Genomic DNA, 24,568 nt, shown 5'->3' on the forward strand with positions numbered 1-24,568 from the left:
TTATTAGAGTGAATAGTTTTGATGTACCAACTTTTGTGAAACATAAGTGAACCATTGCCATGGAACCAATGGCAGGGTGCACCCATCCACCTTCAGATGGTTGTTAAATGATTCAGCCATGGAACTGCGGCTCCCAGTCATTAATTCATTAGTTCACAGAGGAGCACGGGGCAGACGTTCACTGACTATCTCAGGTTTCTCTGCTCACATGTGATCTCCACCACCTCCATATTGATAGAGTTCTGTTGCCATACCAACCATGCAAGCTGGGAGATTTGTGGTCCAGCCTGAAGCCCATTTATCAACCAGGAAATTTTCCATCACAGACTCAATGTATTGTGACCACTGGATGAGGAGAACACAGCAGGATTTCTCCCACACTTTAGTGTCAGTGAATGGTTTATCTCATGTTCTGGTGATGGTGTTAGCATCGTTTTGCTCTCTAGTCCTCATTCTGCTCCTTCTTGTTGTGGGCAGAGAAATATGTATTCAATTACGTCCATTTATTATTTTTCCTTTTTTATATACATTCACATACACAAAAGGAGTAACTTGCAGTCATCCCTGTCTATTCTTTCTCTCTAAACAAGCAACATAGCTTGATATTCTAACTTTGAATCCAAAATCTGGGTCGAACTCAAAAATGCTCTAAATACTATAATGCAACATGATAACATCTTTCATCAGACTCTTTCTGCTTCCTGCTTTCTAATCACCCACTTCTTTCACAACCTTCACCTCCACATTCAAGTCTCAACCTAAGACAGAATACCTTTAAGACTTAAGATTTGTTTTTAAAACACGGGAAAGCTCCCCCTGAACCAGATTTCATATAAAACAGTGTGTCCCGAACATGAATTATGCTTCCTATGAGCAAACTGTAGCATGCTCCTTAAATTCCTTATTTGCTTGTACATACTACTCTTGTGCGCTTCCTCTAATTTCTGCAAAGGACACAGTGAAAGGGAAGTAAAGGCACGTTATGTTTTCATGCCGGATTTCACATATAAACTCTTCATGTCAGTGTTCAAAAGCTTCAGTTAAACAAATGATGTCTGCCAACCAGATACTTGCACCTGCTTCCAAAATCTGCTTTTTGAAGAGAGATGTCACCACCCAGTGGTCATTTAATATCACTACACATTCATAGATGACTTGTTAACAGCTGTGACACTGTGCCAGACTGCTAGATAGACCATACACTACATGTATAAGCCTTTCGTCTTTCCTGTCACACTGTAAACATTTTGGTAAAATCACAGACTGGGGGCTGTGTGTCAAACTCCCATTTATGGTTACTGCAAAGACAACTTTGTGTGCTAAACGTGACTCCAGAATAACCTAAAGCACCAAAACAGCAAAAGTCCAGCTTTCAAATCAGAACGCTGTCTAAATGTTTAGTGAGGTAATGTACACTGTTGGGACAACTCATAAAAACTGACACCATGCACCCAGCCCAAGCATTGCGTACAATCCAGAGCCACAGACGTAAATGTTTAGACCTTTCAATAGGGAGGATATTTCTGGTGCTTGAAACTTTAAACATGGCCCATATTTCAGTGTCAGGAAGAGGCAGCGTGTCAAATGAGAATGGGGTGTCTTTTCACCTGCGTGTATACCTGAGACAACAAGGTCTTCTCTGCTAACCCGCTCAAAGCTGGTTGAATGTTTCACCTCCTGAAGTGTTGTCTAACATTATATTGAATGACACAAGATGTAGAAAATACAGACAAAAATATTTTAATGATAACAAGATACATTTGATTTCATGAGTCCAAAGATATTCGTAGGATCATATGCCAAATGTGTTACAGGTGACTTACGAACTTCTAGGCCATGTTCTGTATTTTCAACAGTGAAAGCAGAGTCCTTGTGCTTAACAGTGGCTAACCCTAACCCTGGCGATAAAGCACTAATGATACAGGAAACATGGTTAGTTTTATTTTCCTCTGAACAGACAAAGAAAAGCCATTCAAGCAACTACATTGTTACAAAAAGCCATATCAAACCTAATGACAGAGAGCCAAACAGATTGTCACTTTACACACATACAGTACATTCTCAATAGGATTAGCTTATGTCTTGTGTTGGGATATCACAGGAATCCCAACTTCCACAATAGAAAAAAAAAAGTCTGAAAGCCTCACTGATGATTCCATCGAGCTTACAATTGACTCTAAATGATTGGGATTAAAACATTGCTCTATTGTAAGTACACCAGGAAAAAGCAAAGTGAAGAATCTTAAACTGAGCCACAAAATCTGAGCCTGTTTTGTTTTCTGTTTGCACCAAGTGCTCCTCAGCATGTGGTGTAAAGTACTCACAAACTGCACTTCCACAGCTAAAGCATGTGACTGGCCTGAAATGGTCAAAAAGCTTCTGTCTGGGTCCTAAAGGAAGAACAGAGGATGAGTCTGGGAGAAGTAAGGACTCGGAGTGCTTGCTCCACTCCCCTCTGCCTCTCTGTGTTGCTGGCTCTTGGCTATGGCCCAGAGGAATTCTCTGGTGGCCTCGGTAAATATAACATTTAGAATAACAGCGCCAGAGCCCCCGTGTGTGGACTTAACCCAGTTCCTGGATCCTCGCTGCATTGCCTGCGGCTCTAATGGGTAGAATAGCAGGGCTTCGTATCTCTTCTGACTTAGGTAAAGGACCAGGGAGGAATAAAAGCTAACTTCAAGGGCCAGTGAGTCAGGTCACTTTATTGGCCACTGGTACACTGTGAAAAGATAGCACAATTCAATCTGGTCTTATGGAACATGTGGGGATACGGGGCTTGGTGGGTAGTTAATAAGCAAAACCAGGCAGATTAGAGAGCCACTGCCCCAGTAACCTGGTCTCATTTCTCAAGTCCAACACAAACTGAAAATCCTCCAAAGTGCAATATCTTTTGTAGCTCAAGATCATTGTAAAATAGCTCGACATTAAATCTCCCCATGACACAGTATTATCCATTCACTAAAATCACAGAGAAGCGGTCACTGTGGAGAATAATAAGTTTAGGCACCTTGATGTGTGTGATTTTTTTTTCTTTTACTTTTTTTTTTTTTTTAACATTTAAAAGGACTTCAAACCAAACTTGATAGGACATCCTCTCTTTGCTGAAGTTCACTGAAAGCTGACAGTTAAATGGAAAACCAACTCAAAGAGAATATATAATGTTTGAGAGTTGAGTTATTATTTGTGAATAAGAACAATGATGTCTCTCCAAGACATTAGTCTGCAATGTCACTAAGACACACTTTCTAAAGCTCTAATAACTATGAATGTGACACTTCTTGCATCTAAATGAGACACATGTCAGCGTAGCACTAATACATATGAAACAGAAAGAATCCAAAAAATGGTAACTGCTATGTTAGTCTCCCATTCATTGCTGCCTGGACACCTGTGCTTGATGACATCAGAAATCAGCCATAGCTCTCTTATTTCTAGCGTATGATTGATGCATACAAAGGGTGAGATAACTGTCTGTATTCATAGTATTATATCGGCATCCTCTTTAGAGTGGATTTCACTTTAAGAATGCACACGTTTGTTGGCTTTGTGGCCATCATGCACTACATTTCATATGTGCCAGAACTGGACTTGAAACCTGTACAATTTGTATTTAATTATCAAGTATCTATAATTATAATACACATCCCCACTCTGAAACAACAAATGGTGTATGTTACATATCTACAGACCAATGTGTGATGGGTGCAATACTGTGAAGTGAACAACAGACAGCACACCATATACTATGTCATCTATAGTATACCAGTATTGCATATTGTAACTATATTTATACATGTTTATATAAATATAGATAAGTATATTTCTATGTACATTTTGATATTTCAACATTGCATAAAGAATAAAATAAATAATACAAATATAATCAAATCTTACAGTAAGTATGATTTGAGAAATGCTATATTAGAGCCAAAATAGTCCTAACAGTTGAAATAATCATGATAATAACAATTGTTATTCAATTTAAAAAATTGTGGCCTACAGTCTGGCATAACATTACAAGCTACACCACAATTACCCTGCAAGTTTACCATGTGGGACTGCTGGAATGACTGGAGAGGGCGGAATAAGGACAGGAAAGGTCGGGGTTGTTTCCTTCTGCTCAGTCTGTCTGGGAATTTGTGTGTAAGTGTGTGATAAAAATGTGTGCAGAGAAGTGTTAGTTTGTCTGTGTGTGTGTGTGTGTGTGTGTGTGTGTGTGTGTGTGTGTGTGTGTATAAGTCTGCAAGTGTGGTTTTTAAATGATATAGGGTTCAAAATCTGGACAGTCTCCTGCACTTTCACCTCCGAATGTCGGTGGCCTCGGGGTCTTCCTGCTCAGCCACCACTCCGGCTTCTGGACTCTGGCGGCGCGGCCCCTGACTGCGATTACGTGGGTGGGTGTTGAAGCCCGCCTTACCAGCTTTGTCCTTGTCACCTTGCCGCAGAGGGCGAGGATTCTCTGGCTCGGGGTGTGAGGGCGAAGGGCGTCGGTGGTGTTCGACGACCGTCCCAGCAGGCGATGGTGTGAGAGAGGAGCAGAGGCTCAGGCTGTCGCAAAGGGCCCCCCAGTTCTGTTCACACTGTAGGCGCACGCTCCGTGTCAGTGCTTCCTTCACCTCCTCGCCACAGCTCAGGAGAATATTCACCAGCTCCACATATGGACTGGGCAGAGAGACACACATTTCTCACATGAACATTGGGATTTAATGTTTGGAGGTGCAATACATCACGGTCTAACAAATGACAACAATAAATGGAACTATGCTACGACCATACATGGAAGAGCAGAAAAAATGAGAGAGAGGAAGAGCAATCACAGATAAAAGAGAATGGAACAGCTGAGAGAAAATATATTTGAGCATGCTGTCCAAAGTTGAAGTAGCCACTCACCCTTTAGGGAAGAGATCTTGAAAATGGATCATCTCCACCATGACAGCCACATTCTCCTTTGCAGCAGAGCAAAGGTTGTGTTTGATATAGCACTCCCTCTGGAGCTGGAACACCATCTCTTTAATGGAGACACACTTCCTGCTGATACAGCTGAACTTGTGCCGTAGCCCATGAGCCATACATTTCAGAGCATCCTTGATGAAGGACTTCCCCTACACACACACACAGCAACATACCTGTTGAGTGGGCTCATGCTGTATAGCCAAAGAAACACTTGTTACTTATACAGAATAGTTTTGGAAAACATGCACCTGTTTCAGCACTGCTGTGAGTGTACTGTGGCTGTGTTAGTGGAAGCTTTGTATGAATGTGAAATTGCATGCTGCTGACGCTGAATGGAGAGATGAAATTCTTCTAAGAATAGCAGCAATTCTGCTGAAATCTTCTGTCTGCCAAAGATGTAAGTTCCTTGTATGTGACCCTATGGATATATTAAGACTCCAGTCAGGCCTTGCTTGGCAGGGCTTCAGCCTCCACTATGTATGAAAAGGGGGCTAGCTGGGCTTATGGCCAGCTGGCTTGTGACTCATAGTCCAAAATGTACATGCATCAGTCCACTGGGAGGGAAATAAATTTCCCAAGAGAGGAAAACAGATTATGAGACAAGTGTGTTTCATTGTATCTCTTGAAAAAACACTTAGATCATTCAAAGTATGTGGATAAAAAAGCACAAGTAAACAAATCTGTTCATGGATGTCGAGTGTGGGGCAGTGAAACAGTGAAAAGGAAAAGGAATGTTGCCTCCGATGATACTGTTTTTGCAACCAGACAGACCAACTAGTTTAGTACCTGAGAGTCAAATTTGCCAGCGTTGTGTAGGAAGGTCATGCAGATTTCCTGTAGCCCTCGTATCTCGCAGGAGTTATTCTCAAAGCACTCAAACACACCACAGCCGACATCCCCTGCACTCACCAGGCAGTGTTGGATCTCAGCTGGAAAGAAAGAACAGGTTAGGGGAGGGACCTTATCATCTGTTCACAGTGGAGACAGCAGCAGATTGTTGCAGGGGTGTTGGCAATGAAAACCATAAGGCTTGAAGGCACAGCTTCGATCTAGCACTGATTGCTGCACGAATTGCAAAGCTGATGTGGCGTATAACTATTTCCACAGACACAGCCGGTCGTTTGTGTGCTCACGGCCTAGGGTCTGTTTCAGATATCCTTTGCATGAGGGAGGAAAGGGATGTGGGGCAGGGGGGAAGAAGTCTAATTTCCCAAGCTGAGGGGTTCCTGCAGAGGAACACTTGGTGACAGAGATATTACTGTGTCATTCTGCACCACAATCCATCTGCACTGCCCAGCATTGAGATGGGATGGTGCATTGCAGATACAGCCTTAACTACTTGGGGAGGAAAGACTAACGCAGACATTTCTATTGTCAGTTGATGAAATGTGCATCAACAAGTCTCTCATTAATGCATTAGTAGACATTAGAGGTGCTTCATTAGCTACAAAAGAGGACACAACACCAGCATTGCAGCTTATCATGTGAATATGTTACAGGCTATATCATATCGGCTCCCACACCTCCCAGCTGGACTCAGGTGCAATTTCCCCTTTGTTATCGCCTTCAAAGACAAGAATAAAACTGATTATTGGGAGAAGAATCTATCAAGGAAAAGTCAAGGTCTTTCTTTTATTCTTTTAATTTGCTGTTTGATAACATGCAGCACATTATGAGACATCTGAACACGAGATGGATAAGCGAGGTTAGTGACATAAATTGCTGCTTGCCCCAATCTGACATTGTGCCAACTCGCAGGTTCGGTTCGGAGCCAGCAGACCGTTTAGAGTTGCAGTTTGGCAACGAAAAGGCCAACTGTTGACCTAAGTAAAACACAATTACACGCGTAATTTGTCTTGGAGCTGATAACTGATGGCTGAGAGGATTTTCCTATTTTTTTTTTATCTATTTATTTATTTGTTTATCGGAGGGGTGCGCACCAGCTGCGTAAAAAAGACTTTGTCTTGTCTGGACCACAGCGAATAAAGGAACTGACTTATTCAAAATCACGCTTGTCAACAAAGAGCCTCTGTTTCGAGGAAGGGACAGGATGGGGAGGGGGGCAGAGGTGCTACGGGGGTTTGTAGGCACTGAGTTGAACTTTAGTGCGCAGGAAAAGTGAGCCGCTGTCAGCAGTGCTTGTTTTGGCATCACGGGAATGTGCTTGGATCGTACGAGCTCGGCCGCAACGTGCATTGAATTACACAGTGGTGTTACCAGGGTCTCTGCTGAGAAAACCTGCAATGGAGTTTCTCCCTCTTTTTCTGCTTTTAGCCAAGATAACAATTATATTCTAATGCTGTGACACAGGTTCACGTGGTGGGTCGCAAGTCATGCTGTGCATGAAGAAAACGCGGCGAGTTTGAGGGAAAACGCAGTAGCCCGGTGTGATGTTGGCCCATTCAAACGCACCTTTGTCTTTTGTTTTTATAGTGTTAAGGTACAATCCCCCCCACCCACCCTTTTTTTTTTCATTGGTTGAATAAATTAAGTCCACTTCGCTTCCACGCTTCTACAATTCTTCCTGCTCAACCAACCTGCCTGGCCACACCAGCACCCAGCACTCATCTGCGCACACAGCACATCCACAAGCCTGCTTTTAGGAAATTCTGATTATTTGCCGGAAAACCACTGAAATTGTTACCAACAAGGCGCACATGACAGCCCTCACCGGCCACACACACACACACACACACACACACACACACACACACACCTAGATGCGCTGCCGTATACATTGCCTATTACCTTGTGCCATTCTATTAATAGTTTACCAACATATCAGTCAGTCCTGCAGCGGCAAGTGAAGTATGAAGCGCTGTGAGGAGCCGGACCTGTGTCCTGCATGCCTCAATGTCTCAGTGTGCAGCCACAGAAACACGTGTCCTCCCGGACAAACCCCACCGAGGTGTGTGAGCAGTTTGCTTACCTGTATTCTGCAGGGACAGACGTCCTTTCTGGCTCGCCGGCTTCTCCGGGGGGATGTCGTGAATCTCAGTATTATCCGTTCCCACTACTCGCTCCAGCACTGACAAGACCAGCAGAGCCACGGCCACTTTGACCAACATTGCGTCTCCCGAGCGGCGCGCTTCGATTCCCCCAGCGAAGATCCTGCACTGTGTGTATGTGTGTGTGTGGAAGTGTGTGTATGTGCTTGTACATATATATATACATATATATGTATATATGTATATATATACATATATATGTGTGTGTGTGCGTGCGCGCCTGTATGAGGGTTCACCTTGGATCAGTGATCGGCGCAGCTGCGGCTTGGTGTCCTTTGGGGCAGCTGTGGGACTGAATGCATGAGCTGGAAGGGATGCTGCCTATATTTCTCAGAGCGCCGGGTGTCAATTTGGATGAAGGAGTTAAGCAGGTGTTGTCGGTCGGGGCTTCGCGACCAATCAGATACGCAGACATCCACGTCCAAGGTTTTAGGGGAGTGTCCTGTGAAAGTCCCCTTTTCGCCATGAAACTGGCGCTAGAAAGGAATATTCATGAGTGAGTTGGCTGCGACTGCTGCCGGGTGATCAAGCGCTGTTTCACAAAGCAAATGTGCAAAAGTTAATGAGCTATAATATCATCCCACATAACCCGACGCACGTTCAGTATCCCACACAGGAACTATGATGAAAATTTCAAAAGGTCAGTTTTGCATATGTTGCAGAATAACTTACATCATGCTTGGTTTTGGACTTGCAGTCGAGAAAAGTCAACAGAAATTCTCCTTTCTTTCGATAAAACTGGAGCACTTATTTAGGCTACAAGGCTATGTATGAGAGCAGTGGGAGGAACAAGAAGTACCACGCTTGCCAGCAGGCTGGAGAAAATTGAGGCATATGATGTCCAAGTACTCTACATAAAATAGTCTTAGCTTGTGGATCTAAAACCTACTAAGCCATTAATGCACATAGTAATTAAATAAACTCCAATGTCCGAGATTCTGAAGTCATTCCTTTCACAGAAATTACGTGAAAAGTTATAACAGGGAGTCAATCATTTTATCTTAACATTAGAGTTCTAATAATAATGACATATGCACAATTTAATATTATGGTCTATTAATTTGATATTGATCTTGATATTATGCCACACTAAGCGAGCACTTACAATTGAAAGATCCTAGGAATAGAATGCAATTAAGGCTTTTATGGGGAAGTGAATCTAAAGAAGTCTGTTGTTACACATTTTGCCCAGTTTGGTCTGTGACAATGAGGTCTTCTAACCACTACTACAGGGAGTGATCTAAGAATAGAGGACCAACATTGGCAAGGCTGCACATTTGGAGACGTTAGAGGAATCTTTTTCAAGAGCAACACTTGAGGATGCCATGGGGAATAACTGCAAGCAGACTGAGTCTGCAGAATGAACATAAAGTCTCTGTCTTCAAAATGTTTCCAGTGACCTAATGGTGTTGCTGCGCTCAGATAAAGGACTCCATAGGAGCTGGTGGTGCAAGGAAAGCCAGCATATTGCTGTCTCCATCAGAGAACTGCTGTTGGATAGAAGATGGTACTGATGTCAGGTTGCAGGGTAGGTAACTGCACCTGGGTCTTAAACCACTAGGGGGGCCACCGACACTAATTGTTCTTCATTTTCTTAATTTCACCGCAGCTACAAAGGAGCCTCATTACAACAATTTATTACATCAAGCCGAAAAACCTTCGCAGACAAATACATACAGACAAACACATTCTCATCCACAACGACAGAAGTTTCTCCACTCTTCACCTAACCTGCGTCTAAGTCTGAGGATTGTGGGAGCACCTAGAGGAAACCCAGGGTAGCATAGACATGACATGCAAACTTGCAGAACAACAACCAGCAGCATTCATATCACTCGTGGTTTACTGTTAAAATTCTCAGGTTGGGTGGCAGAACAATGAGGAACAAGGAGGTGGTTTAGTGTCTGTGTGTGAGGGGTGAGGGCCCAACTGAAACCCAGACCCTGAGACAAATACATTACACCAGTGCTCAGGCGCCCCATGAACGAACATGGGGAAACGATTGGCGTTCGTGTGTGTGCGTGTGTGTGTGAGAGAGAGAGAGAGAGAGAGAGACAGATACAGGAGGAGACCGACAAACAGGCATCAGATTTAGGCCAGCCAGATTTCAAAGATCTGTGACTTTGAAATCCGTTTATCATAACATTTCATTTATTTTCTTGTAATCCTTTTCATAGGAGGCTTTGGCTCAGTCTGTTGGAAAAACTTTTCAAACCCAGGCTATATTTAGACCATCAATGAAATTAGCTCAGAGCAGGAATTGGGCTCCCACCCTAACCTAACCAAAATGACGATCACTTATAGCTCTAAATATAGATAATTATTATCTTGAGACTGCCCATATCTATCGATTTAATTGAGGTTTTCACTTAGTGGAATGAATTTTGGAGAACTCACCACAGCAGCGAAATGGTATTCTGGCAAGGAGATGGTGCAGCATAGAAAACCTCAACATTTCAATATTCCCATCATATTCACATGCTGGATGTGGTCGACTTCTTTTTCTGCGAATTTATGATGGTCTTGTCATACCTTTTGTGCCTATGACATTATTCCAGTACAAAGTTTTGAGTCAATATTGGTATGGTGCAATCTAAATTTAATATGTCATCACTACAGACCTTGTTCGTCTCAATAATAGTTTTAAAGAAAAGCTGTTCCAGTCTGAGTGCCACAAATTGGCTTGTGCTTGAAGAGCATAGGGCGGAAATTGCAAAGCAGCAGTATTTTCAAGTCCACTGAATTTACAATAGGCTCTCAGAGCGCATTCACAGTGCACGGGTTCGGAGTTGGGCTTGGTGTTGTACCTATACCACAAACTGGAATCTCCTGCTCAGTCCATGTCTGTTAAACACTACCCACGCTGTGAACACACCCTCGATTTGGTCCAATCAATGTGCTGCTGTGGACCACAGGCTTGTAATAGTATGTGTGTCACTCCTGCCTACTGCTGCTGCATTCAAGTCAATGGGAAAAATTGGGGTCTTTAAACCAATAGTTCTAGTTATTTAGAGACTTATACATCTCTGGTATTTTATTGATATCATCATTGTTATTATTATTATAGGGGTTATCATTTAGCATTGAACGTACTGAACTGAATTTGTCACTTCACAGTAAATCAGTTTATGTGGTTCAAAATTTAAAAAAAAATCTATCTTTTTTTCTCGGTGCAAAATTAGAGTTGGTCATTTTTAACAAAAACAACTCAAGGTACACTTTTTTCTGCAGCCTCAAACCACATTTCACAGTTTTTCAGGGGAAAAGGAGTCGTGCATATCTTCGGATGACAGGTGTTTTCATGACAACAAAGCAATCTTCATCGACTTAGGAAGACTTGGCGACCTAGAAGATATCTTTTGAGTTAATTTCTTTCATTACCATTATTTTTAGTAGTAGTCATAGTAGTCGTAGTATTAGTATTATTGTTATCAGTCAAATGACTGTGTCCAAGCTCTACAGGTGGTGCATTTCAGTTCATTAACAACATCTTGTGTTCAAATGTGGTTTGGAAATGCTGTCTTGTCAGTTCACCAACTAGCCAAATGGTATTTTTATAATAATTTTCCACGGGAAATCTGAGGTGAGCAGTAACTGAAGAGTGGTACTCTAGACTGAAGCACATATTTACTACTTCACTTGAATGCCACACCAAACACCAGGCACTGGCACTGACAACAAGAACATTCAGTGGTTCCACTGACCAAATGAATGAGCATCGTGATTTAAAACTTAATTCACAAGGTTGAAAATAATCTTTGAATCCAGGTTTTCCAGAGCAGCTTGCAAGGTGGGAGCAGGATGAAACACGCACATCTGTGAGCAACCTCATCTCAAAAATACATTTAATGGTATTTCTAGAGCTTCTGATCACGTCCCTTCATTGTCGTTAGCAGCTGGAGCTTGTTGCCATAGATTTGTTGCTGTTTACATGTTATTTTCTCCGTTTCTCTGAAACACTCAGCACTTGTAGAATTTCTCATCCATAACCATCCATCGGCCTGCACACGCTTGTCATTCACAACATGGATGTATTGTTCCACAGCCACTTAAATGTCTGACCATAACGCAGAGATGTGAATTGGTGCAAACATTTATCTAAAGCATGTGGACTGTTGCAGTCATTGTTGCTTTGGTTTGTTGCGTGAAGCATATTTGCTTTAATGTATATATTCAATTTGTAATGCTTCAGTGGCATCAAAAATCTATTCCATGTTTACATTGTATAACGGCATTGTCTCCTCTTGGTGACACTGTCCAGAAAACAGACAAGTACATTTTGACAGCAGTAACATTCATTCACTTTGACTGCTATACTATAAACATACAGAAAGCAGACATGTGTTCTGAGTTGGGACCCCTGGGGCGCTGGCAAGTGATCAACCAATGAAACCACAACAGAGGGGCCAGGCTGGGGTGTGTGTGTATTTGTGTTTGAATGGGAATGTGTGTGGATGGGGGGCTCCTGTAACAGCAATTAATGTTACCAGTTTACAGACTGCTTATAGTACTTTACGGGAAGCATGTGTGTGCAATACGGCTTAAAGTTCAGACTGAGCACTGGAAAGCTGCTGGACAGTAACTCTTCAGTGACCCCGCAGACGCCTTAATAAAGAGTATGGAGTACAACAGATCCTCTCCATTCACACTTGTGTTTCATTGGTGCTGAATGACAATATGGCACCCCTGATATTCTCTAGTCATATAACCCTTATACAAAATGACAACATGGTATTTCATATATGACCTAGGACACATTTATAATCCTAAATCTTAACATATTTCAAATGTGGAAATTGAACCAGTATGAAGTCAGTCAAAAAAAAGAAAACTCTTTGTGCTGCACCAGTATAAGATATATATGCACAAAAGCCACATATTATAGCAGTGCTTTTCAGGAAGCACATAAAAAGAGATAATCACGAAGATAACAATAACCTTTATTGTTCTCTGGTGGGAAAATCTGGGTAAATTGTGAGGTTCTTCAACCAAGATAGCTCACTCAAATTTCCTCCCAGTCAAGTACAGAGAACAGTAAAGAGCCAAAGAAAAAAAAGTTTAACACTCTGGGAAAACTGGCTGCTAGCTCTGACTTTTATTTATTGTACCAAATGAGAGAGAATAACAACAATTCCAAAACTGTCAAACTCACTAAAATATTTGCAGATAAAATATATAATATATATCAGCTTTACTCTGAGCGAAAATGTGTTGCCACAAGCTACCAGAGCTGTCATTTACTTTTAGTCAAACATGTCAGGGGCTTAGTCTTTATGGTAATACTGTATTTTGGCATTAGAGACAACTTTGTATACGAAAAAAATAAATAAATCTGAGCAGTAAATCAAAGCTGGGCAGTGTACACATAACTTATAAAAGCTGCCAGAGGAGAAAGAGAAGGGAGCAGTGTTGGGCTGTGAGAAGGTGAAGCCATGTCATGCTAAATACCAAGGTCTTCGAGGAACCTGAAAAAGATAGCTCACTTTCTAATTTTGGCTCACTTCAGGAGCGCACACACTGTGTATTTGTGTGTGCACATGTCGCTGGTATCAGGTGAAAATCTTGTACCTCCTGAGTGCTGACTTCTTGGGAACCACAATTTAGATAAACAATCCAGTGTGAGCAGAATGACAGAGCATTTCTGGCCTCATCTGAGAGTTTTATGTGTCTAGGAGCTGAAAAACAGTCTCATCTCATTAACAGAGGAGGCAGAGTTCACTGTGACTACATGTGAAAAACATGCACTCTTATTGTAACACTGAGTATTTCTCTCTATTAATGTACTCTTTGGTGTGTTAACTCACCTGACTCGTGAAAAGAGAGGTTTAACTAGCCCGGCTCAGCAGGCCAACTCTGGGCTCTGATTCCAACCAGTGTGAAAGCACCACATCTCAAACCCTCACTTAACTCGCCTCAAACAATGTGCTATTATAGAGTTCGCTCTGTATGGGTTATATTGCTACAGTGCTGGCAGATTACAAAGTGCTCTGTCTCATTACTGTCCATATAAGCCCACAGGCCTCGCTAGCACAAAGGAGTGATTGAGTGATAAGGGGAAAGAGACGGGCTGTAGCTGCCCATGAGAGCCCTCACCTTAGCTGTCCCAGCCTCGATGAGGACAGAGGTGATGTCATCATGGCTAGAGACACAGGGGTCGACCCCTCTGATAGGTGGGCATGATGGGACAAAACAGAGCAGCCCTGACACAAAGGCCCCATTTAATGAGAGTGAGACATGAGGCCAGAGCAGACTCCGTGGGTGGCACATAGTGTCATAGCTGCTGAAAAGACCTGTGAGCAATTAATCATCCGATTCAAGAACTGGGCACTTTAGGCAACATCATTGAGACAAAGGGAGACTTTCCGGGTTACACTTCTATTTGATCACACTGATCCCCAAAAATTGCCTCGATCCCAAAATTTTGGATCCAGGGATGCTATATTTATCGTAATGGTCAGGTCCAACAATTGTGCAAGATAATATGACACACTTACCCCTCATTAGAGATGAAGGGTCCATTGTGGCAGCCTGACAATCATTAAAACTTCTCCCCTGGCTTGGCTTGTTTACTCTCTGGTAATTAACAGGTGATTGTGTAGCTGGTGACCCACATTCAGAGTCAGGTCAGCCAAGACATGGGGGATAATTGACAATATTCAGGGAAGTGCACGTAGAGAAAGAGTGTTAAGAGTGGATGGTCATTTGTTCCTGCCTCATTAGACTGTGTTAGAAGACAAGCTGGCTCACAGTATTCTTGCAGTGGAACAATACCTCTTTCCACTCTAAGACCAAATTGCAGGCTCTGCTGAGTAAATTTGTTTGAGGACATATGGTAAACTCATTTATCCATTTTTGCTTTCATTTACTCACTTGCTAGTAAAATGGAAAATAAATGAATAAACTGACTGTGTAATGTATATGTCTTTGAGGTGAGCTCATTTTGACCAAATGAAGCTTCTGAAGCAATTTTGGACCGTCAACTCCACCCGTTCTACCTGTCCAAGTGAGTACACCACTTCTCCTGGCAGCACTCCTACCATGACAGAAACCAGTGACTGACTGCCTCCTTGAAACACACACATACACATGCACACAAACACACAATCTCTGCCCCATCTTGAATCCTGCGCCATCTATTACAGTTTAGATTCTGTCATTATCCCAGAAGTAAGCTCCTCCTTGATGCTGGCATCAGCTTCAACTTCACGCGTTTAAAAAATACGGTTTTGCATTAATGTTGAAAATCTGCTTATTCTGTTAGTGTGTTTATTGTGTGATTATCTTCAACAAAGCAAGGCTGGCCTACACACAGCCAATAAAAAAACTAATGTTAGGCCAACCTGTGAAAAACTAATAGTTTGCATGCCTCCAGCATCACTCAAGCTGGCAACAGAATTGAATTTGGCAGTGCTCTCAAATTTCGGTCGCACATAGCAATGTGAAGTCTAGGCTCCTGGGTGTTAATCCAGGTCTGTTTGTTTAAAGGCGTCTACACAGCAAGGTAGACCGTGTGAGTTAGGCATACACACAACTCTTCAGTTTCTCAAAGCAAGAAAAAGCATCCTGATTCAGCCCAAAACCTGATGCTCAACGGATTGAATATAATAAAAGGTAACCTCTATTATGACATTTTTGATCAAGTGACTCCAGATATGTTTGAATTTGATTTTGACTATCCTTAAGGTCCCACTGATGTGGAACCTCGTCAACTAACGTACAAACAGAAGTAAAAATTACAGCAGTCTTGCATACATACATTGAGGTGAGAATAATATAATTGATCTCAAACATTCATTCATCTTCTACCGCTTAACTGTTTCCGGATCACGGGGGATGTTGGAGCATATCCCAGCTCTCACTGGGTGAGGGTGGGGTCACCCTGGACAGGTCGCCAGTCCATAACGGGGCCAACACACAGAGACAGACAGAGACCAACAACCACTCACACTCAGACCTACAGACAGTTTAGAGTCACCAGTTAACCCAAACATGATGTCTTTGGACGCTGGGAGGAAACCAGAGTACTCGGAGGAAACCCACACAGGCACAGGGAGAACATGCAAACTGCACACAGAAAGGCCCCAGGCCGGGAACTGAACCCGTGACCTTCTTGTTGTGGGGCAAAAGCACTAACCACTATGTAGCCATGCTGCCCGTATCTTCCAAATATTGCTGCACAAAAAGTCATCACTGGTCATCTTACGGGACTACTGCAGTTCAGAATAAAAGAAGAAATTGAATTAAACTTGTGTTAACAACGCATATACTTTGAGATTTTCAATCAAAGCCAATTTTAATTAGTAAACTGTTTGCAAAAATGTCTTAAACAGATCACCCACCACTGGGTAAAAGACGCGAAAACCTTGAGTTAACAATGTCTGATTTCCATTTCATCAACTTGCCAACTTGGTTTCATGTGGTTTTAAGTCATTACTGGTGTATACATGAGGGAGACAATATAAACTTTCATTTGTGTCTGTGATTAACCAGCATGCCTCAAATACATCTTGGATCCTACAGGACTTTGCCAGTGAGCAAAAACGCTGCTGTTAGGTAACACATTAGAAAAGTGTTGTTTGACGTGACTTGATTGGAGAGCATTGTTTCTATACTGGCGCCTGTGTTTACAGAAAACAATTTGACTGTTGTGGTAATAATGTGGCTTATACAAGAAGACCTGTTTGTAAGGAATAAAGCATTTTATTGCACTAAACCCCAGCTGAGGAGTAACACATGATTATTTATTTATTTTTTTTTTTGTTGTTGTTTGAAAAAAAATGCATTAAAGAAACTATTTTCTGATTGTGGTACAAATAAAGCACAAGATATATTTAGAACTGTTGAGGTTAATTAGCCAGCACCCAGCATGCATTAGTGGTTGGGTCCAGATCAAACCAACATGTCTCAGATGCCTGTGAACCTCAGTGCCATGAGGTTACAATTGTAGGATGTTTTGGAATATTTGTTGTTAACGATGTGTGTTCTACAGTTAGCGGTAATTGATTGCTGTGATGGTGTGTGTTGGAACATGTTGTATTTATCCGTCAGGCCAGCGGCGGAGAGGGGGCTGGGCCACTGCAGCAGATGAAAAGCCCTCTAGGACAGCCTTCCCAGGAATTCCCAGAATTCCAGTTCCTAATTATGACATACACGCAGCAGAGGCCCAACAAGCCCCCTCCACCATCCCAACACCCTTTACAAACACACACTTGCGTGAACACATGCACGCACACAAGAACACATTCCAATTATCCCTCTATGAGTATCATCCCGGAAGAGAGACCAAAAGTCAGAGAGAAATGGGAGAGGATGGAAAGCCTCAGAGCACAGAGAACAAGATGAGGAAGAGGATGAGGAGACAAGTCAGCATACCAGAGAATGACCTCCAGGTTGTAGTTCAGTCATCTCGATGCCCTTTTGTCCCCGCAGGCAACTTGATGGGATGGCCAGCTTGGCCCACTTCTTTGAGATCTTTGGGAATGATAAAGGTAAGGGAAAAAAGATACAAACAAATAAACCTCTCCACATTTGAGGATTTAATCATTTGTACAGGTTAGTTTAGAATCAGTTTGTAGTTTACAAATTTACAATTCATGAGTCGAAAGCTCTCTCTCCCCTAAATATATGGAATCACATTCATTTGGCTTGGAATTGGCAATGAAAGCATCTAAGAAATTAAGAAATTATATTTGATGCAGCAGATTTCTCTAAATTGATCTCAGCTAGAAGAGTATGCTGCACACAAAATAGTTCAGACCCTCAGCTCAGATTAAAGATGATTACCTCTCATGATTTATATCCCCTATACAGATGCATTACATTCACAGTTCTATATGGTGTTGTTTATTTAAGAAAACACATATCTTGACTGAAATATTCAGACACGCCATGACTGAGTGGAAATGTAGAACCAATGAATTCAGACAGGGATTAACATGGAACACAATCAAAAAAACTATCCATCAACCTCTGGGGATGAGGCATGAAAAATACAATGAAAAAGTTTGTCAGCACAGCTAGAGTTTGCAAGTTAAATTAAAAAACAAGTTAAAAAACAGCATAAACAAATAATATAAAAATGCTCCTTGCGTGAACTGTTCTGATATACCTGCTAGTCTGATATTAGTCACATCAGACTCCTTGATTTATTCTGGCTGAGGGTGAAACATGCTGAGCCAAGTCAACCTTATTCCTTCACCAGTCACTAAAACCCCGTCAGTTCAGACATCTCACTGTGTCAGCCGCTTACAGCTAACAGATAATATGGTCACATAGCTACACTCACCATTCTGATACATTTTCAGGTCCATTTTGGTTTACAATTAACTTCTCCAAAACCTCTTTCTGGGTCAACATGTTCTCAACCTCAAACATGGTTCACTCTGTCTGATATCTGGCTAAATCACCTGCCAGGAGACTGCAAGCAGCAATGAGTGGCATTCAAATTTTTCAAATGAGAGGTTTTGCCTCTGTTTTGACTTTCACAGAGGTTGCCCTTTTTGTTCCCTTACTCATGGTGTAGCCATGCCCTAATGTATATCCTGCTTTTTTATCTACTTTCCTCCAAATTGTACTTAAAATCAAAATATCATTTTAGACAACTTCACCCCGAAGGTCATTAGATAGAGTACAGGTTTAAGCATGACTTAACCTTCACATACAGTCTGACATTAAGTTGAGTGGCATTAAAAGTGATCTGAAATCATCTTCCTAGTCACATTAATGGATTAGTTCAGCATTCACTCCTTTTTTCGTTCTCTTCTTGGTCACCACCAAATCTTCCAAGAAAGATTGTTCACCAGGCCGTTGCTCTGATTGGTGCTGGACAGACAGTGTAGAGTCAATTTTTAAAGGTTCATTGCTTAAAACTGCTGGAGCCAAAACATTAATATGAGAGCAGTCAAAGTGAAACAAAATAATGAGCTAAGAGAAGCTATCTAAGCAGCAAATGAAGTCCAGCCCACAGTCGGGCCACATGCTTATGCCTCTTGTGGGACAGGGTATGCATGGTTCCATAGTCTGAGTCTCACCAATATAGAGGCACATTGTCAGATGCTGCTTCCACATCTGGACCAGTTCACGCACAGAAAAGCTCCCAGCTGTCAGTCAACACCTGAGGATAAGAGCCCGAATCTGCTTAGACAAGGAAGTATATGTGCCAGACGTGTTCTGAGTAACCCAGACGCACACTACGCTAGAAGTTTAATTTCAACTAATCAGCTTTTTGTTGAGCCTCCTTCACCCACATTTTACTTTCACATTGTGCAGTTTAGACCTGTGAACTAAGTTGTCATGGAGGCTTGATATACAGCCTCCTCATCTCATGTGCCATAAATGCTTTGGAACACAAATTCTGTGGTGTGAGCTGTGGGAGGTATGAACTGAAGACAGTGTTTCTGTTTGCGCTGTACATTTTGTTCCTTGGGGAAATCTCACTGATTAAGTGCTACTATTTTGACAATATGTCAACTCACGGGGAGTGAAGATGAATTTATGTACTTGGCAGTTCTGTAAACAGCATTGCTGACCAAGATGTTCCCAACCTCATCCCAATGCCGTCTGAAAAAGCAGGGGGGGTCAAAGGACTGCCTATTTTAGTGCTGCTGTCAGACTGTAAAACTGTAATGAATCGTTTTAATTAAAACCCATGTGGTGCCCACTTTTTTCTCTTTTTTAATCTGTCTTTGAAATAAATCTTTAGTCTAGCATTAGTGAGTGTGCATGAATTGTCTGCGACACAAATATACCAATACCTAAAATGTATATGTATGGTTCTTTATTTTTAGGATTGAGCCCCTTGCCAGACCACTCTGAGTCGCCTTGGGGATAAAAGGGCCCTTTATTGGAGATGGCACACAGGGGTCCTTCATAAGGTCCACATGGGCACTTTATAGTATCTGACATAAACATTTCTGAGTGTGGTTACCAATGCTTGTGGTTCCACCACTGACGCTGCGTGGCTGATGGAGTCCAGTCCTTTGGGGTTGGAAGGCACCCTCTTTCTCTCCCCTCTCCACAGCCCTTCAATCAAGAGAAAGAAAAAGGGAGAGAGAAACAGACAGGATAAACATAGAACCACTAAGGAGAAAGGGGAAGGCAAAATCTTGTGATGCTGGACCAAAAACACACAGAAGCAGCTGCGTACACCATATAGTTTAGATAAATCCTCTAAGACGACAATAGCTAAAAACGAAGCCACTAATCATTGTTAAGCAACATTACATTAGTCTGCATTAAGGGTGTTGGCTGACCTCATTTGTTGTTAGGGCTTAAAACAAAACTTAAATGGCTCATATGGGAGTTTTCAGGTCCTCTGCTCCTTTTTCAAGAGCATGGCATCTTGGTGTCAACACATACCAGGGCATTCGACAGTTATAAGTATTAAGGTGTTAGGCATATACATCACTTAAGTTTTCTGTGTTAGCATGCTGAGTACAGCTGAAGCTGATGTCATTTGGTCATCAATCAAATGGATGTACAAACATTGTACCTAATAGTGGTGCTAGATTAAAAATTCAGGAATTGAAAAAATCAAAAATGTGAAAATAACATAGGTGACTGGAGATCTTTGAATCCTTTGGAAACTATGAATGTAACAAATTTTGGTGCACAAAGGATGATAAGCGTATATCACTGAATAACAATGGATAACACAAGCTACATTAAGAGAGATACAAGTTGCAACGTCAAGCCGAAACAGTAAAGAAGTAACAATGTACATTGTGTGATTGTTCCTTACCGACACAAATTGCGTGGCAATTAATCCAGCATTTGTGGAGATAATTTATTCTGGACTAACGTGATGGACTGACTCTCCCTGGACCAATGTCATGCCAAGAGCCCTGCAACTAGCATGGCCAAAAACATGTCGGTTAAAGTTAGAAAAAGATTGTGGTCGAAGATTTAAAAGAAAAACATGTGGCTAAGTTTAAGGAAAGATTATGGCCATGGTTAAATAAAACAAAGTTCACAGCTGGTAGTAAACGGGATGCAAACTGCAGTCACTGGTGTCAAAGTCAAACAAACACCCACCTGGACCTCTTCTCTTGGACATTTTACGGTACTTTAACAACATCACGCTGCTTCCACCTTTGCTTCTGACAAACAACAGCCATAATTCGCACGGCCACACGAGGTCTTTCTCAGAAAATGATAAACACGGGTCATTTAAGGCATTCGAGCAAACAAGCGGCACTGTGACTTTTCAGGTAAGGACCACTCTTTAAATTTAGCCAATGTCTTCCAGGTCAGGAATGTTTTATAACCTGCTACCAGTTTTCGGGACGTGCCTTAGTGTTTGTGTTTGTCACTGTAAGTGTGAACATTCCTTGCATGACCAAGCATCAGAGCTGAGTGCAAACAGGGGGGTCAGTGGAGTGCTTGTAGATCAACTCAGTGAACTCTGGCAGACTGGTCCATCCTTCATCCTTACCTTGTGCTGAAAGATCACTGGAGGAAAGAAGGCGCAGACGTTTGTGTGCACACAGAGCACACTTTTATCCAGCTCTCAATCCTTTATCTAGCCCTTAAACCCCTACTTATCCATTGCCTCTGAGCACCCTTTATTGAGTCATATAATAAATATGTTCTTACTGTGGTTGGTTGGAGTTCAACTAATTTTTTCTTATGCCTGAACCAGAGTTTCTCAACCTCACTGAGCTGATTTCTGGGTCCACTCGATTATGTATGTTACATAAGTCTGAGCACAGATGGAACGCCGAATAAAGCATACGGACCTTTGTATGTATTTAAGGGCTTTGAATTGTTAACATGTTCTTTTTAATTTGTGTCCTACAGACAGATAGCAATATAAATATAAACAATGCAGTCATGAAAAATATATGATGGAAAAGAGATTGAAATGAAGGCTGATTTTGTATATAATAATGTGGTAATGACTACAGAGTATTCAGGTGTCCAAACATGAATGTGTTGACAGGCATCGCTCCTGGTGGTTTCCCGCTGCAATATGGTCTCTGGTTTTCCATCTAAATAGATCAGACATTCGCATATGAGTTTGGCAAATCCCCTGTGACCTTGTTTGCATATTAAGCAACCAGAAATAGCATCTGGACCCGAAGGTTGAAAACTCTGCTGTAAACATCTTGTGCTCATCTTGTGCAACAAGTTGAAATAAACTGGACCTGTAAGTACTTGTTGCAATGTTGATGTTTTTCTCCAGTGTGAACCTCCTGTTTGGCTCTGTACTTGCTATCAGGGGAGACCACATGGCAGAGCGAGACATTTTTAAGTTCCAGAGAGCCTCAGTGCAGCGTGGTGCAGCTTAGTTTTTAATGACATTGAGATGGTGGGCGCCACTCATCTTCATGGTTGCAGATTCCAACCCCCAGTCTAATGATTAGGCCGTTTTGGCCGTTCCAGCGTGTGTAGTCATACCTGTGGGTTGGATGGGAGCTGCAGACAGCTAGTGAATTGAAGTTGAGTGTTTATGGTGTGAGAAGAAGTTCTGGGGTCTAAATTTTGGTCTTAGTGGAGTCTGTCACGGTAGGTTTCAGACAATGGCTTGTGTGGTTATGAGCTCCTGTGGTCAGGGCTGAACCCAACTGCTGTGTGGCATGATTTGAGTTAATTTAAACTTATATGTCTGCGGGCTAATGCTTTTGGTCAGCAGCTAGCCAGCCTATATGTAATGTGGGTTAGATTTAACTGCTAACCCAAATCCAGGCTTCTTTGTGAGACCTAAGCTGGATGAAGTTGCTGTGTGGGCTCTTTGCTGGTTGAATATGTGCCGTTGGTTTGGGTTAGAGGGAGTTGGCCTGAGGAGCTGGGGAGATAGCAGACATGCACAGTGGTGGGAAGTATGTGGTAATTATTGTGTTCAGGACTGCCATCTGTCAACTCTCCCCTTCTAGATATTTACTGAACCCGCATTCCTCCTGGGTTAGTGGATGTGATGCACTTTGTACTGCATGTGTATGTGTTTGCATGTGTGTTTAATGCATATATGCAGTACACAAAGCAGTGTATATGGTGTGTGCACCAGATTCAATGCCCTGGGCCATCTTCCATCATACAACCTCATTGTCCAATCTCTCAATTTTGCTGTCTTACTTTCTCATAGTTTATATCCCCTCTGCAGATTCATTTTGTCTTTTTGAATTATTTACATTTTTCAGAGACGCAGTTATTCATTGAATATACAAATATAACTGTCTGTTTATGTGTTGTGTGTATGTTAGATTCCAAATATTCTCCATGTCATGATGTGCAAGGCATTAGGCACATTAGTTGTGCCTGTCTGCGAACAGAGGGGTGACTGCTTTTCATTAGAAAAACAAAATCCCCTTTGCATTTTTGGTTCGTATAGTACATACAAATAAGGAAACAGTTGGTCTGCTTGGTTGAGTTTGCATTCACTGTTTGTTTTAAGTTTACCTGTCATGGTACGAGCTGGCTTCACTTCCACAGATACAATCTGAGCAGAGCTCTTGGCTTTAAATGCGGACTATCCATCAAGAACTGGTACACAGGCATTTCAGTTTTCAATTTGTGCTCAATAGCGTGTAGAAATTGATTAAAAGTTTGAGCTAGAAATGATTTGACTCTGCATGAGGTGATGAATAAATGAATACAGATAAATAAAGACTGGTGTTTGCCTCCCTCTCTGTCACTCTCTGGTTCTATCTCTCCGTCTGATAAATGAACAGTGGTCCTGGTCTCAGAGGGGAGTAGCTTTAGTGGCATCGCCTTTGGAGACAGAGCTGATTTAGGGGGATTATTATAATCTAGTCAGCTGAGAAAGCTATTATTTTACCAAGAGCTGAGAAAGCCTGTAAAACAGTTCTGATGTGAAAAAATAAATTTTGCACAAGGAACACATTGGACAGAAGGAAAGACAGACTGATGGTAGTGTAAAGCAAACAGATCCTAACCCTAATTTTCTCCAAACCTCTTTCTGGATGATCTAAGCAATGCCTGTGCATGCACAGTTTACAGACGGGGATGCACAATGATGTCAGAGGAGCAATTTATGTGCGAGAGCCCCTCTTGGCAAACAGCCAGGGGGGTTGCTAGGTAAACACAGCGCAGGCCCCCTGCAACGAATTTGATATTTAAAGTATATACAACAGGCAATGCCCGAGCAGTGGTCTTGGCTGTGATGGTGGGACCCTCGTAGGAGTCTATGTTGTTATAGGAAGGGCCCCAAGCCTCGGCATTAGCTCTTATTCCCCACAGCCACTCATGACAAACCAGCAGGCCTCAGATGTGGCTTTTCCATACACACAAGAGCAAAGTGGTTCAGACTAATATTTTATAGACCTGTAAAAACAGCACCATAAACAGAGGCTTCACTGAGTAACACGTGGGGGGCTTGTCCTGTAAACCAGCAACTCAAAAGGCCAATGATTTCTGTGTTTGCAGCCATTTTGATGCGTTCTAACCCCTGGCTGTAAAATTAGGTGCGTGATTCTATGTATGTGAGCTCAGCGTTTTCTCAGACCTGGCAGTAGGTGTTGCATACTCATGGCTCGTCAGTGTGGATGTAGTCTCCTTAGCGCTGTCACAGTCACAGCTTTACTGACATCTCAGCTTTTACTTGAGGGTCTCTGTTTCTCATTGAAAAGAACCTCATTTGTTGGCTGCAT

General features: G+C 42.1%; 1 protein-coding gene across 1 annotated transcript; it reads right to left on the minus strand.

Annotated features, from left to right (window-relative positions):
• Positions 1–1,724: 1,724 nt before the first annotated feature.
• stc2a (stanniocalcin 2a) lies at positions 1,725–8,241 on the minus strand. Its single transcript, XM_029512534.1, has 4 exons — positions 7,883–8,241; positions 5,740–5,882; positions 4,891–5,102; positions 1,725–4,662 (listed from the first exon to the last, which is right to left on the minus strand). Exons 1-4 carry the CDS (start codon positions 8,019–8,021, stop codon positions 4,299–4,301), a joined length of 858 nt encoding a protein of 285 aa, XP_029368394.1. The 5' UTR covers positions 8,022–8,241; the 3' UTR covers positions 1,725–4,298.
• Positions 8,242–24,568: the final 16,327 nt, after the last annotated feature.

This window comes from Echeneis naucrates, chromosome 10 (assembly GCF_900963305.1).
Source record: "Echeneis naucrates chromosome 10, fEcheNa1.1, whole genome shotgun sequence".
In the NCBI taxonomy this organism is placed as follows: domain Eukaryota; kingdom Metazoa; phylum Chordata; class Actinopteri; order Carangiformes; family Echeneidae; genus Echeneis; species Echeneis naucrates.

Excerpts from the sequence above, each read along its gene's own strand:
- stc2a (XM_029512534.1), bottom strand. The coding sequence starts at position 8,021 with ATGTTGGTCAAAGTGGCCGTGGCTCTGCTGGTCTTGTCAGTGCTGGAG. Across the intron at positions 5,883-7,882 it reads TCTGTCCCTGCAGAATACAG|CTGAGATCCAACACTGCCTG; the intron begins GTAAGCAAACTG and ends CTTTCTTTCCAG. Across the intron at positions 4,663-4,890 it reads CAAGATCTCTTCCCTAAAGG|TCCATATGTGGAGCTGGTGA; the intron begins GTGAGTGGCTAC and ends CTCTCTGCCCAG.